General features: G+C 42.8%; 1 protein-coding gene across 1 annotated transcript in view; it reads right to left on the bottom strand.

Moving 5' to 3' along the window:
- Positions 1–13,192: 13,192 nt before the first annotated feature.
- Positions 13,193–15,897, bottom strand: part of SHISA9 (shisa family member 9) — a 250,038-nt gene continuing 247,333 nt past the window's right edge. The window contains exon 5 of the mRNA XM_045542093.1: positions 13,193–13,572. Within this exon, the coding sequence (XP_045398049.1) occupies positions 13,193–13,572 (380 nt within the window). The remainder of the gene's footprint in view (positions 13,573–15,897) is intronic.

Here is a 15,897-nt window from a genome sequence, read left to right as displayed (position 1 = left end):
CCCAGAATCCTGGAATGAAAACAGTGAGTTAGTTGTTGTTATATAAGTGCCTTGTGGGTACCATTCCCAGAGTAAGGCATAATGGAGGTGGGAGGGTCAGAGGAATAAGAAATTTATGAAGGCAGAGTTCCTGGCCCAAAGGATCAGAGCAGTCCAAAAAGATCACTGAATGCAACCTCTACATCATATGAATGAGAAAAACATGGCCCAAGATCATGCAGCTAGTTCCAGAGCTAGAATTAAAACCAAGAATTTTCTGGCACCTATTCTAATGTTCTTCGGAGTCCACACATTTGCAAAATAGCAGGGAAGTCCCCTCTGTTTCCCACCTCCCCAGTGAAATTAACTATAAATTATTTTGCCATTCCCCAGGGCTGCCCACACAGGATCACTAGCTGCACACCCTCTTGCTCTACCCCCAAGCTTTAAGTGATGCTCTGGATGGTTTTCTGTTGTCTCCAAGCCTCTTTCTGTCACACACCTGAGGTTCTGGGTCAAACTGAATTCCCCAGAACTTCATAGACCATGCACCCTTCATGAGATACCTTGGAAAACAGCAGCAGGAGGCAGGAACTTGAAAGGGTAGTTGGTTGGATACCCTCCAGTTGACATAAAAACTAGATATGCATGCGGTGAGGGTAGGAGGATGCAAGATAGAAATGCAGAGATGAAGTGAAAGAGGAAGGATGTGGGGTGGAAGGAAGAAGAGGAGATGCAACTGAGACAAAAACAGAGACATAGAAGAGGAGACAGAGGAAGAAGGAGAGAAAGAATGTTTATGCAAGAACAGTCTGCAATTTATGTGCCTGCCTCTCCCACTAGATGCCAAGGTCTTGAAAGGCAGTACCTGTATCTGATTCATTTCAGTGCACCATTGCTTATCCCTGAGTTTGACATATAGCAGATGCTCAGTATATATGCGTCAAATAAATCAGTGAACACAAAGACATCTCAGCCTACAACGAATCTACAAAAAGTGCATCGTTATTCCTGTTTTATACATGACAAAATTGAAGTCAAGGAGGCTCAATTGATTGCCCAAAGTGACACGGGCTATGCCAGGCTGGCCCCAAAACCATTCCCCAAATGCCTCCCATTAGCTATATTTTTGACAGGCAAGTTCTCCAAACATCCAAACATCTAAGAACCAAGGAAAACTTATCTTACTTACTGGGACTAGTTGGGCCAGGGCTAATGTGCCCAGAAGTCAGGAAAGGAAGGTATAACCAACATGGTTGGTACTTCACCCACATGTCCTCATATCTTTTTCCCTGTTTCTATGCATCTTTCTTCCAGATTCCACACACCTTTAATTCTAACTACCAGCACCTGAGACCCACTTTGAGAACTTTCCCTCAACCTGCAGTGAGCCAGAGTTCCTGGGGGGTCCCAACCTTTGGCTAATGACTAGCGGGCATGTGATAACGGAAGCCCAGCTCCCTTGCTTGGAGTGGGTGCAAATTCTAAAGAGTTATACACACCAGAGCTACACTTGAGAGACATTGCTTGAAATTATACCCTTGCTTGGTTTCTTCCACTTCTATCTAACCAACATTCTCATCTCATTTTCTCCAAGGATTCCTACCGTGCACATGAATTCCTGTCTCAGGATCTGTTGCTGGGGACCTCAACAAAGACAAAAGGGAAAAACCAAGTTACTCCATTAGCCTAGTTCTTAATGAGTGGGAACCAATGATAAGCAAATACTTCATATTAATAACAGCTCCAGTTTATTGAACATCCGCCATGATTAAATGTTTTGCATACCTTATCTCAAATGCTTAAACAGCACTACAAGGTTGGTATGACTGTGTTTGTTCTAGAGACGAGAAAACCTAGGCTGAAAAGCTCAATAGCTTCCTCAAGGTCACATAACTAGATGTATTAAAGAGAAGATTCGAATCCAAAGTTATCTGACATTAAGATTCCCCCCTACCTGTGATACCTCTCTTTATCTCTTTACAGCATTTGTTTATCCATTGTCTTTCTTCCATTTTCCTTATTTTTAATTTTTTTTTTTTTTGGAGGAGGAGGAAGGGGAGAGGAATCAGCAGAGGGATCCTTGTCTCCTCAAAGCCCTGCACAATGCCTGGCACAGACTACATGCTCTGTATTTGTTGAATGAATTACTAAATGATGTGCTTTGAGCAGAACCGAGCACTCAGAGTGTTCTCTAAATTTTGTCCAAAATTATGTTGACTCAGTGTGAGAAAGAATCAAATACCCATGATTCTCATTGCAGATAATGAGACCCAAGATACAGGCAAGTGTTGACTTATGGTACTCTAAATCTGGGAATCCAACAGATGCCTCACTTGTAGAATTCTGGTACATTCAGCTCAACAGCCTTTGATAAATGGACAGCAAAACACATAAACAAAATTATAGCATCAAAAACAACTTCAAATGACCAGAAAATAAGGCACCTGCGTGTCACAAATTGCCTCTTTAGAGTCTTCCAATTTTGTGCCTTTTAAGATGAAAACAAAGAAGTGTTCTATTAGGATGCTGAGATTTTTTTTAAATGAGTTGCCCTTTTATAATGTTTTAAAAAGAGGCATTATAAGATTTGAATCTAACTGAAACCTCTGAACTTGCAAAGAGGAAAAATTTAAGAGGATGTGACAAAATTATTTCTAGCAACCATGACATTTCTTGATGTGAAATGCTTTCTTTGAACTGTACAACACAGCACGAGTTAGGATTTGGGATCTGACAAGAAAATAAGTGAGATGCCAAGCTGCTGATGAAGACATTCTTCTCCTACAAAGGTTTTACAGCAGTAACTGGATCCAGATAGTACCAGCAACTTTGAGAGGGTTCAGTGGGATGCTAGAAATGGCGGGTGTGGATTTATTATGGGGAGGATTAAAGATCAGGTATGTAAAGTTCCTAGCACAGTGTAGAAGTTAAGATTGTGGTGATGATGATGACAATGATGATGAAGAAGGTAACAGATGACACTTATTTTTTTATGTGCCAGATAGAGTTCTAAGTATTTTATCTTTTGTATTTGTTAAGGCAATTCTACCTACTCTAACAGATAAACCCTGAAATCTCAGGACTTAACACAATAGAGATTGTTCCTTACTCACATAAAGGTCAACTGGAGGTGAGGTAAGTCACTGCTCCACAAAATCATTTAGAGACTTAGGATGACTAAGGCTCTGTCATCTTCAACATGTGGTTTCCAAGGTTGCCCTGGGTGTTGGCATCCATCCAGCAGATTGGGGAAAGAGTCAGGAGGTTCATGCTAGAGGATTTCATGGGCCATGTCCCAAAGTGGCCCATATCACTTCCACCCATATTGTCCAAAACTCAGTTGCATGGCCTCCATCCAGACACCAGGAAAGAAGGGCTGGGAAGCATAGCTCCTGCATGGGCAGCCACAACTCTTCATCGTGTCTTTGTTGGACAATCAGTTCTCTTTACCACTGAAGCATTGCTTATTAAAGACCTCACACAATAAACCTGAGGGGTGGGTGCCATTATCATCCCTATTATTGAAGATGGAGAAACTAAGGCACATAAGGTAATTAGTGGTAGGGCCAAGATTTGAGCCCAGGTTAGTTAATTGACTGCCTCTCTGACAGTCACAACTGTACTCAGATACCCACCACCCATGAAAACCTAAAAGCTCAGATTCTTGCAGTGGAGGGAACTTAGATACCATCTATGGCGGGCAGCCTCTAAGACGGCCTCAAATGATCCTCACCATTTATCTTTTCAGCCTTCTAAAATGCTTTCACCTTGAGCAACTTGCTTCTAACCAACAGAATATGGTGATGTTGAAGCGATGTCACTTCTGTCATTTCAAAAGATTGACTTCTGTTTGCTAGAAGGTGCTCTCTCTTGCTGTCTTTGATGAAGCAAACTGCTACATTGGAGAGGCCCACAGGGCAAGAAACTGAGAATGACCTCTGGCCAAGAGCCAAGTAGGAACTGAGGGAGGCAGTCCAACAACCCTTGAGGGACTGAGTTTTGCCAGCAAGTATGTGAGTGAGCTTGGAAACAGACCTTCCCCCAGTTGAGCCTTCAGATGATACTGCAGCCCTGCCTGACACCTTCCTAGCAGCCTCATGAGAGACCCTGGAGCAGAGGACACAGCTAAGCCACGCTCAGATTCCTGCCCTTAGAAACCGAGATAAAAAATGTGTGTATGTTTTTTTAAGCTGCTAAGTTTGGGGGTAATTACGTAGTTATGCCAAAATAAATAACTATTATATCATCTAAAGCTGGGGGTTCTCAATCATGTTTACTACCATGGACCTCATTAATTATAATCCCCTGTAGAGATCTAGATCTAAAAAATTTCCCTCTACCAAGAAAGCCACTCTCATTAAGCAAAATTTGATTTTCTTCCCCATTTTAAAAACTTCACCAAAACTACATCTCATAGGGTCTGCAGTAAAATAATATCTCTGGAATGCTCGTAACATCACCAGCAACCAAAGAATTTAAAGAAAAGGCACCACACCAAGTTTAGATATGTTTTACCCAGAGCAAAGAAGCTTGATGTGTCCACTAACCCCTCCTGTAGGGCCTGGGGTACGTCATGATATTTGAATGAAGCCTTAAAATATTGAAAATCATTTTCTCTGGGAACTGTGCTCAGAATTTTATATAGATTACCTTATTTCATTATTGTAACAACGCTTTGCTAGAGTTGTCCTATCTCAGACATGACAGGTCACCTGGGGCTCAGACATGGCCCCTCCGACTCCAGAGGCCCTGCTCTTATCCAAAAGCTCACAATGTCTCCGAGAGGGGAAATGACTTTCCCAAGGTCACACAAAATTAAGGCTTGTCAAGTTATTAATAAGATTCCCACTTTCCTGTCTGCTCGTCCCAAAGTCCTCTTCTGGCCCTGCTTTCTTTCCTACCTCACGGACACTCAAGCATCCCAAAGACCAACTGTGCTTTGCAGGTGATCTGTGGAATATGGAAGACACACTTGAAGAAGGTCTTCAAGAATAGAGAAAAAAAACAACCGAAGCAGCATCAGCCCAATTCAATGCCTCCAGGACAGTGGCAGCTGGTAGGAGTGGACACGGATCAGTAGATACTCCCTGGACTGAACTGTATCTCCCTGGAACTATTTTGGTTTGCATTTTTCCACCCCAAAAGAAGTAGCTGCTGGTATGGAACATGTAAAAATAAAATGGATCATTGTGATAAGGTTGGCTTTGGGATCAGGTTGAATTCTAGCCCTGCCATTCACTAGACGTATGATCTTGGATGTGTCGTTTTTGTCTCTCTGAGCCTCAGTTTTCCCCATCTTGAAAATGGGTATGTTTCTTGCTCAGAGCACTGTCGAGAGGAGAAAACAAGGCAATGCATTTACAGTGCCTAACCACAGTTAGGCAGTGCCTGACACACAATAAAAGCTCAATAATTGGTAATAAAAGGAATTGTTGCTATCATTAGCATTACGGTAATTATTATCCTTCAGGGCTGAGACCATTTGAATTTATGAGGAAGACTTATTTCAATTTTATATGATGAATATATTTCTAGTAGGATTGACTTAAAAAAAAAACCAGAATCTGACAATTTCTGGGACAGCGAGGGACTTGTAATTGGGATCTTCTAAGCACTGGGTTGGAGACAGCTTGTGTTGAATGAAGAACATTAGTATTAACTGTCTCCCATATGCCTTTAAGTAAATAGGCCTCAGACAAGAGCTTCCTGAACCTCTTTCTCCTTAGGGAGGGTGAAGAACTGAAGACATCCATTATGATCTACTCCAGTGTCTGGCCTCATTCCAGGGAGAAGTGAGGACATTTAATATAATCACTAAAAAAAAAAAAAATGACACAGCATTGTATACGGTCAAGAGCTTGAGGCTGAACAAGAGGTGGGTTTCAATCAGCTCTGCCACTGACTTGTTGTGTTACTTTGTGCAAGTTTAACCTCTCTGAGCCTCAGTTTCTTTTTCTGTGAATGGGGATCATAAAATGCAATTTTATGGGATTATCACAGGGATAATCTGAAATAATAATTATGATAAAAGTTAATGTCTAAGTATTCACTAGGAGTCAAGCATTAAGATAATGTCTTTTTATCCATTATTTTACTTCTCGCAACAGCCAAGGATAAAGACCCTCTTATTATCCCTATTTTAAAGATGAGAAAATAGAAGCATGAAGAAAACAGGTTAAGTATCTCTAAGTTGTGCTAGTTCATGGGTGCTTAACCTGGGACCCACCGACCCTCAGAGGGATTTGTGGACAAAATTCAGTGGGTTTGTGAACTTAGGTAGAAAAAAAAAAATCTCTATTTTCATTAGCCTCTAGTTAAAATTTAGTATGACCCTCAATTATAAATGTAGGCAACAAACCACAGTGATATTAGCACTGATCTAGGACTTTGTCACGAGTAAAATCACAAATATTGTCACATCAAAGTATATTTATAGCAGATAGCTCAAGGAATTGTTTATGCTTATTGTAACTCTGAAATCTGCCATGAGATCATGTTATTTAATGTATTAGTTAAAAAGGACATATACAATTGATCTTTGAACAATGCAAGGGTCACTGACACCCCCCTCATGCACTCAAAAATCTGCATATAACTTGTGACTCCCCCCAGATTTAATTACTAACAGCCTACTTTGACCAGAAGCCTTACCAATAATATAAACAGTGGATTAACACATAATTACACTTATAACAAGGCAAACTAGAGAAAAGAAAATGTTAAGAAAATCATAAGGAAGAGAAAATATATTTGCTACTCATTAAGTGGAAGTAGAGCATCCATCATAAAGGTCATCATCCTCATTGTCTCACATGTGCACACTGAGGAGGCTGAGGAGGAGGAAGAGGAGGGGTTGGTCCCGCTGCCTTAGGCGTGGCAGAGGCGGAAGAAAATCCATGTATAAGTGGACCTGCACGGTTTGAACCTATGGTGTTCAAGGGTCAACTGTATGACCGTATCAAAAATGTGGGTTTTTTAAAATATCTATTAAATAGAGATATTAAGAAAATAGAGATGCTGTTTTTTTTCCTACCTAAGTTCACAAACCCACTGAATTTCGTCCACAAATCCCTCTGAGGGTCTGTGGGTCCCAGCTTAAGCACCCACGGACTAGCACAACTTAGAGACACTAAGTTTTCATGGCCATATTATAAAAAAATGGGTTTCTTTTGTGATACTATGTATTTTATTTTACATATTTAAAATCATTATTCTGAGAAGGAAATACATAGGCATTGCCAGATTACCAAAGGGTTTCATGGCACAAAAACGTTAAGAACTTCCATGCTGCTCTGTGGTTGTTAGAGGAACAGAAAGCCTTCAGCCTACCTCCAGGCACCCAGCAAGGGCTCAACGCTTGGAATCCATTACTGTAATTGTTATTATCACACCCAGTAAAATCCTGGTTGGACAGGGGTAAGGGACTCGAGTCTGTTGATTGTACCAACCACCACGGTGATGAGAAAGGAGAACACTCAGTCAACAAAGAGCAGGATTGAAGATTAGCAACTGCAACTTCCTCCTTCTGAAGGAGGATGAAGAAACAGAGTGCCAGAGAAGGCTTGTTTCAGAGCACGTGGCAAATTAGCTTTGGAGTCAATGTCACCAACCAGGTCTCCTGGAGTCCGTCTTCTGTTCATTATAGGACACAACCTTTCAACACTGGACGTGAAGCCAATGGCAAGGTCCCTCTCTCTGGCGGCACACCCCTCCATCCCATTTTCTTCTGCATCTCTCAAGGTCTCTGGATGAGACCAGAGGTGTTGGAAGACCAGGCAGTATGACATCAGGCAATGTTCTCACAGCAGGGTCCCAGAGCCACTGCATCGCCACGACAGGAGTTTGTTACAAACACTGGATCCCGGGCCCCAATTCAGCTCTACCTCATCTGAATCTCTTCGAGAGAGCTTGAGAAACAGCATTTCTATAGAGCTTCCCCACTGATTCACATGCTCATCCACATGAGAACTCCTGGCACGGCAGTCAAAGGATGAGCTCTGAAGTTTAAATCCTAGGTCTACGGCTTACTAGCTGAATTGCTTTGGGGAAATTACCCAAATCTTAGGTAGATCTCTAAACAGAATCCCCAAAGCACAATAGTGCCTACCTTTTGCAGCTGTGAGGACCAAATGCGGCAAGGTAAAGTCTCTAACAGGGTTTGGCTATGCAAATAAGCTTTGCATGATTGTTCTTATTGTTCGTGAGTTATAACCCCCCAGGTGGCTTCACTCGAGAAATAGTCTGTCCCTCCCCACAGAGGCAAGATTCTCTGTTCTACAACTGCATCCATGGGGCTGTGACGTGTGTTGGTCAGTGACTTTATCCCTCAGTGGTTCCTGGGTACTTAGAAGAGCATCCTCTGCCTTCCAAAGTTTTCTAATAACCAGAATTATGCCCCCAAAAGAGAGCCCATGGGATCTGCTCTGGACGACACTGCTCAACTGACCCTGTGGCCAAGGAAGGGTCTCCAAATCCCAGAGTAAAGACCCTGACTGTAACTGCAGACTGTGGTCCACCCTGCTCTTTGCTCGACATTGATACCATCTCTAAGTACCCAGAGAGTGGAAGTTTCATCCCCGAGGGACTGTGGACCTCTGGCTTTGAGCAGCCACTGTGAGTTCTTGCCCCCTTCCCTTGTGTTTTTAAAACTGTAGTGCAAAATTGTTGCCTTCCAACTGCCAGTAGGTGCATCTCTGTGCCTGGGGCTTTCTGGACACCAGAGAAATCCCTCTGCCTTTGCACATGACAGCCTAGGAGTGTCTGAACATTAACAGCCCTGGAAGTAATTTGCAAAAGATGTCTGATGGGGGTGAACACCCAAGCTCCATCATCCTTGAGCAAGATAATTCTGAATGTGTGTGTGTCCAACACCCTGTACCAGAGTTTTCCTGTGGAATGAAACTCCAGCCACCCATACTGCTAGCTGGCATGATGAAGCACCCTTAGTGGCTGCTTTTCCTTACTTACTGAACCTCCCTACACCCCCCTAGTCTTCCCTTTACTTCTCAAATCCTTGTCTCAGAGCCTTTTTCTAGAAGAACGATTTTCAGACAGGTTTCTATTTGAAAATTTCAAACTCCATGCTAACAGAGGCCAGACAGGAAATAAAATTTAACAAATAGGGAAAGAATCCAATCTTCCGTCCTTTCAATATTTGTGTCTTTTACAATCGTGCTCACGGGGAAAAACAAGAAAATCCAAAGCTCAGCAAGATTCTTGACCATTACAGATAAATTTAAGCATGATGAGGAGACATAGCAATGATATATATATATTTTAAGGCAAGAAAGTGAAGGAACAGATATAACACAAACTTATCAAGAAGGCTTCCGATACAAAGTCTCCTGGAAAATTTATATAAATTACTCTTAACTAGAAATTCCCTTTACCTGAAATGGTCTCCCATACATTCTGAGTATTAGGGACTCAGCTCTCTATGCTAATGCTGGTACTCCCTGGTGAAAACAACTTAGGAGGAAGGGCCCCGGAAGGACACATGGCAACCCCAACAGCATCACATATAATCAGTTTTATTGCCAGGTAAGAAATTCATATTAATATAGTGAATACATATGTTTACAAATAAACATTCTTAGAAAACAAACAAATGTTTTTTTCTTCATTGTAGGAAGTATTATTGGTATCATAAACTCTGCAGTTGTTGACAAGTATTAACACAGGTTTACTTGCAGAACATACGGTTACTAAAATATTCGCACATAAAATATGCTTCATTTACACAAAAAAAAAAAAACTGAGGGGAGTTAGATGGGGAGGCCAGGCAGAGCCCAAGGCAGGTGGAGGCTGAGACGCTTGGGGAGGGCAAAGGGGGTCAGACTCTGGTCCCATTGAGTTGGAAGTCAGGGGACAGGTAAAGGCAAAAGGTAGAGGCTAGTGCCAGGGCATGAAAGGAGGACAGGATGGTCTCTCTGCTTTGTTCTGGTTTCTCTCTTCCAGGTCTCCCTGCCCTAGCTATGGGATCCTTTCCTTGGTACATGGCAGTCACAGACAGTTCCTTAAGTTGTCCTCACTCTCAGTATCATAAAGTCTGTCTACCCTCCCAAGAGGAAACCAAAGAATAAACAGACCTTCCCTGTGCAAACTCCCCTCCTCAGTTCAGCTCCCAAAGCCAACTAGCAGCTAATGAGCCTGAGAAGTTCTTCTCGGACTGTCCTTCCTGCAAAGTACCACTTGAGGAGTACTTGTCCTTCTTGGGCTGTCATCACTGCTGTATCTTGTTGACCAGGCTGCATCTTTGCTGCCAAAATTACAACTACAGGCTGCAAAGAGCCAAGTTCCACGGATGACATTTACTCAGAAGAGGAGTGTGAAGACATAAAATCCTACAGATTCAGAGACCAAGAGAGACCTTTAATCAGAGTTGAGATAAGGGTGAGGTGCAGTGGGTTGAGGGCAGAAAGCAAGATGAGTTAAAAAGGGAGATAAGAATTGCAGAGCCTTTGAGCTGGAGGGAACCTCATGGATAAGCCAACCCAGTATTTCCTGAAGTGTGGGCTGTGTACCACTGGTGTATGCAAAATGGTTGTAGGCAGCACATGGATACGGCACTATTGAACACTGACTCACATCAGAAATGATTCCCTTTTCATTTGCAATTCAGTTAATCTTATTACTTCAAGGAGAAAGTCTCCATTGGGTGCTGGAATCTTTAACAATTCTTTAATACCTGCTAATCTCCTTTTAAGAGACAGAAAAAGAGAGGGAGGGAGGAATGGGGAGAGAGAAAGAGAGAGATGGGGAGAGAGAAAGAGAGAGAAAGCACAAAACACATGCTGGGCTTTAGGTTTAGACACTTCCACAGGCAACAGTATCCACCTAGAATTTAATCATTCCCACTCTATTGCCTTTGTACTTATTTTTATGCTTATTTTCTATTTATGGTGATTAATAATGGTTTTCTATTTGTGATGAAGGCAGGAAGTTTTCATTTTAAAAATAAAATGTATTAAAAATGCATCAGTTTTGATACAAATATCATGACAGTGATACACAGAGATACCAAAGTATGTAGCCCAAAGCAGGTATGTAACCAGCCAAGGTCAAGGAAATACTGACCAAGCCCAGCGGTATTCACTCCGCTCTGGGCTGTCAGCAAGGAGGCCAAGAAGGTGGGCACTCAATCCCCAAGCCCTACTTCGTCCAGCATCGTGTGCCTCTTCATATGTGGGGATCTTATCCAGGGGGTTCACTGAAAGATTTCACTTAAAAAAAATAGGCAGAGGTTTCGCTGTTTCAAGAAGCTTCAAAAGCTTGACCTAGCCCAAATTCCCCACATTTCAGGTGGGAGACGAAGGCTCAGAGAGCTAAGATGCATTGTCAGGGTCCTTGCATCTGCTGGGAGTGAGAACAACTACTAACTGGTTTTGCTGATTCCGCAATGTCAGGGTGGAAAGACAGGTGAGGCAGAACATTGCAGCTCAGGGTTCCAGAAAATGCTCTGAGTCTTGTTTGACCAGACCATTTATAGCTCCTGACACCAGAGGAGCTCTGGGGCTCCTGAAGTTTCCATTAAAAAATTAGGCAAGACCTTTAGGGGCTAGTTGAACACCTCTCACCTTACATGCAAATCTTTTCTCCCGCAACCCACCTCTTCGGGCTTCCACTCAACAAATAGAGCTCATAGGAAAAATTGTCTTTGCTGGGACCCCAAGGGCTATTGACTGTAAGAACCAATCTGGAAAAGAACCTCAGGAAATTCCGGGATGGGGAGATGAACACGCTGAAGTATCTGGGGGGAGGTAATCTGGAGGGACCATGGGAATTATGGGACCCACAGATGTCTGACAGGTTTGGGAGGCTGGAAAGTGGAAGAACCTGTTTGGCCAATGTGGGGAGTTGGAAGGTCTTCGTTGTTAGGTACCCCGACATTGCAGCAGCCCCCTGAGAGGGTGTGTGATGGGGTAGGCTCACCTACAAAGGAAGGATAGAAACATCTTCTACTACTGCAGAAACACAGGAGGGAGGAAGGCTGAAAGAACACAGGTTGCACTTGGGGAACAAGACTGTCATTGAACAACAGTAACACATTGAAGGCACCACCCACGCTTATGACACTTTCAGTCCAAAGCAGTTGAAGGTTGGCAGCGGCGGCGGCAACGCGCTGAAGGGAAAGGGGACGTCGGGGATGGACAGTTATTAGAGGACTTGTTTCTGGGGCTGTTTCAGGTCTTGGAGGCGGAATCCAGAAATGGGGGGCTTCCGAGCCCTCACTTCACCGCCTGTGGACGCTTCCACCTGTGGATTTTTGTCATTGTTGATGTCTTTGTTGATTTCCTAAGTCTCGAAGATTTTGACCAAAAATTAATTTTGCTGTTCTTGTCTGTTTTGTTGTGGGCTTATATTCTATTTCTCTCTTTTTTTAAAAAGTTATTTCCTACTCTCTGGACCCTCTCCCCGCCATAAAAGCCTGTCCCCCTCCCATTTCCACGGTCATGGTCTTTATGGGAGTTCTCGAAAATGGTTTTTTTTCCTTCCCAGCACTGTCGGTGGGTTCAGGGTCTGTTTATTTTTTGTGAGCTTGAGTGTGTGTTGTTTTTTGCTTTCAACAGTGAGGATATGAAAAGTATTATAAATATAATGGTTGGGGTCCAGTTACTCTCTCCTACTCATCAAAATTTGGCATTCACGTCACTCCTTCTTGGGATTAGAAAAATGCTTATAATGTGGGCAAATTCTTCCCCAAACAACTCTTCTCCAATACACGCTTCTCTTGTGTCCACCCTACTTCTCTACAGGCCCTTTCACCCTGGCTCTTTTTACCCAGAAACACACAGCAAGTGGCAAATTGTGTATGTGCTCAAATGGACAATTTCTCTAAATTGTGCTACTTTTTTTTGTTTAATCATGGATTTCAGTTTCAAGTTAGGAAGAAAAGAAAAATTAGCCCCATGGTTTTGGGCATGTGAGTTGGCCACCTCGGGCCTGAAGTTGAAAGAGCGTGCCTCAGTTTCCTCTTTGCTGTATTGCTGAATGTCCATGCTTCAATCTTCCTCAGCTGCCCACTGACAGGTGTTAGGCATGACCCAGGAAAAGCACGATTCTGTGTCACCAGTAGGTTTAGAGTCGGTTCTCGTTGAGGGTGGGTGTGTGGGTGCGTGTGTATAGGGGAGGACAGGGAGGGTGTGGCCAGGATTTATTTTTTTGCCTCTCGGTTGAGTGTGGTCTCCAGGGTGCTCCCTGTCGTGAAAGCTCAGACAGTCACTTCTGTTTTGCTGTTGGTGATGAAGTATGGCTGTGGGGGTGGGTAGTGCTGGGTGCGAGTTCCCAAGGGGTCGCTGGAGCCCGACTCGGCCGTGCCAAGTTTGCCCTTGTTGCCGTAAGCCTGCCGCCGCAGGGACTGCTCGTTGGGGTCCCAGCCCTTAAAGTTGGCGGTGGAGTTGTAGGCCAGGGGGTGTGGGGGCATCTTGTTGGTGCGGGACTTCTGTCCATTCTGCTTGGCAGGACCGTGCTCGGGGCTGAAGGCCCGCGGCTCGTCCTCCACTCTTACGGGGTGCAGAGGCAAGTTCCCCTTGGCGGCCAGCTCAGCCAGGTGCCGTCGCTTGGAGTAGAAGTCATCATTGACCTTGTCGGCTGTGCAGTGGGGCGGGTGGACAAGGCAGGGCAGGAGGGAGCAGAGAGAGGGGCAGAGAAAGAGAGAGAGAAGAGAGAGAGAGAGAGTTAGGGATTGGCAGGTCAACCCGAGAGAACAGCATAAAAATGGGCCAACAGTCCAAACAAGACACACCAGAAACTCCACCTGGAACACGACAGAGGGAAGGGCAGCGCCATGTGCTTTTGACAAACAAGAGCAGGACCAAGAGGGTTAAGGGCACATCCCCAAGGAAATCGCTAGATCCCCCAACCCCCCAAGAAATACTTCTCCCACCACAGTTCCACCTAGCGTCCTGCCACCCTTGGCTTTCCCATAAGATCCAAGTATTGTTTCTTCATTATTAAAATCACACATTCTCATTAAGGAAAATACTGACCATGTTAAGAAATCTTTAAATCTATCACTTAAGAATCAAGACAGCCAATATCAACTTCTAGGTGTATTTTCTTCTGGTGTTTTTACTAAACAGAGTTTAAGGTAGGATTTTTCTTGGTTTATGTGATTGCTTTTGTTTCGACTTTTCGCCAGTTAAACAGAACCACATTCACGTCCCAACTCTACCAGCAGTGTAACCTCGGCAAAATCACTTAACTTTTATTACCATCAGCTTCTGCATAAGGAAAGCAGTTGCAAGAAAAAAAAGTAGACTCCATAGGGTTGTTTGGAGAGTTAAATAATATAAAGTGTGTAAAGTGCTTAGGTATTGTGTTCATCAACAATATCATTATAAATAACCTTGTTTGGATCATTCATGTAACATTCTATCAAGCATTTCTCCAAATTGTTATAAATTATTAAACAGTATTTTAATGCCTACAAAATAATTGAGTAGAACTATCAAAATTAATCAGTCTTTCTATGGATGAACAGTGTATCAATATTTTCTATTACAAATAAGGCTGAGATGAGAATCTGTTGGGTTATACTTGTCTTTATGTTTAGAATTTAGAATAATTCTAAACATATTTTCTTAGTTTATGTCAGGGATTGGCAAACTATGGCCCACAGGCAAAATCTGGCCACCACCTATTTTTGTAAGTAAAGTTGTACTGGAAACAAAGCCACACATATTCATTTATGAATGGTCTGTGGCTGCTTTTGCTCTGCTGTGGTAGAATTGAGTACTTGTGTCAGAAACTTTGTGGCCTCCAGAGCTTGAAATATTGGCTATCCAGAAAAATTTTGCTGGCTCTGATCTGGATTATCAAAAGCAGAATTATTTGGCCAAAGATTATAAACATTGTTAAGGCTCTTGATATGTATTGACAACTGCTGTGCAAAAGCATTATACCAATTTCCACTCAATTTCAGCACTCTCTCTGCAGTATTGGATGATTTTTCTTTCCTTCCTTCCTTCCTTCCTTCCTTCCTTCCTTCCTTCCTTCCTTCCTTCCTTCTTCCCTTTCTCCCTTCATTCCTTTTTTACTTCTCTTTCTTTATTTCCCTATTTTTTAACAAAATAAAATAAAATAAAATAAAATAAAATAAAATAAAATAAATGACTTCCTTTTATTTTCTCTTGGAATTCTTTTATTATAAGATTCTCTACACACTTTTTAAATTAATTTCTTAACCATAAACTTTTGAACTTACATCTCTCAGGAGATCAGAAATATTTGCTGTTCTTTCATGCACATTTTTAACATCCCATAGTGTTACATGTGCAAATATGTATAAACTTAAGGAGACCGTCATAGTTCCATGTTTCTTCTCTCATTTGATCCTTTCACCAACAAAGGTAGGAAAGACGGCAGCCATTACTTCTGCTTGACAAGTTAGGAAACTGTCAAGCTCATAAAACGATGGAGCTAAGGTTACCCATAGCTAATGGCTGAGCCAAGGTCGAACCTAAGTTCAATCAACAATATTTGAAAGGCCATAGAGGAAAAGCTTTGCTTTCAGAACTGAAACCAAAATATGACCCACTTGCTCCCTCCGCATCCGCTGTAGACGTCACTCAGTGATCACAGCACTCTTCCCCGGCAAGCCTGGCCTCCACACAGACTCCTCCTCACAACAACACCCCTGGAAGCCGCATATTAACTTTCTAGGTGTAATACAGGCCAAGTTGGGTTTCTATTCCTTGTAATGTAAATAGCCCCAACTGATACGGTCTTTTATGAGAAAGTTCTCCTTTCTCTAAACTCTAGCTAGAGCTACCGAAGGTATAGAATGTCAAAGCCAAAAGGACTCTTGGAATCTGCCACTAAGATGTGAGGAGCACACATTCCTGAAATATCCTGCATTGCTTACGGTGGCACAATATTAGAGCTAGGACTAGAACTCCATCTTCCTGCCTTTCA

The sequence above is a fragment of the Lemur catta genome, chromosome 2 (genome assembly GCF_020740605.2).
Source record: "Lemur catta isolate mLemCat1 chromosome 2, mLemCat1.pri, whole genome shotgun sequence".
NCBI classification, from domain to species: domain Eukaryota; kingdom Metazoa; phylum Chordata; class Mammalia; order Primates; family Lemuridae; genus Lemur; species Lemur catta.
This window is presented reverse-complemented; position numbering and strand designations above follow the sequence as displayed.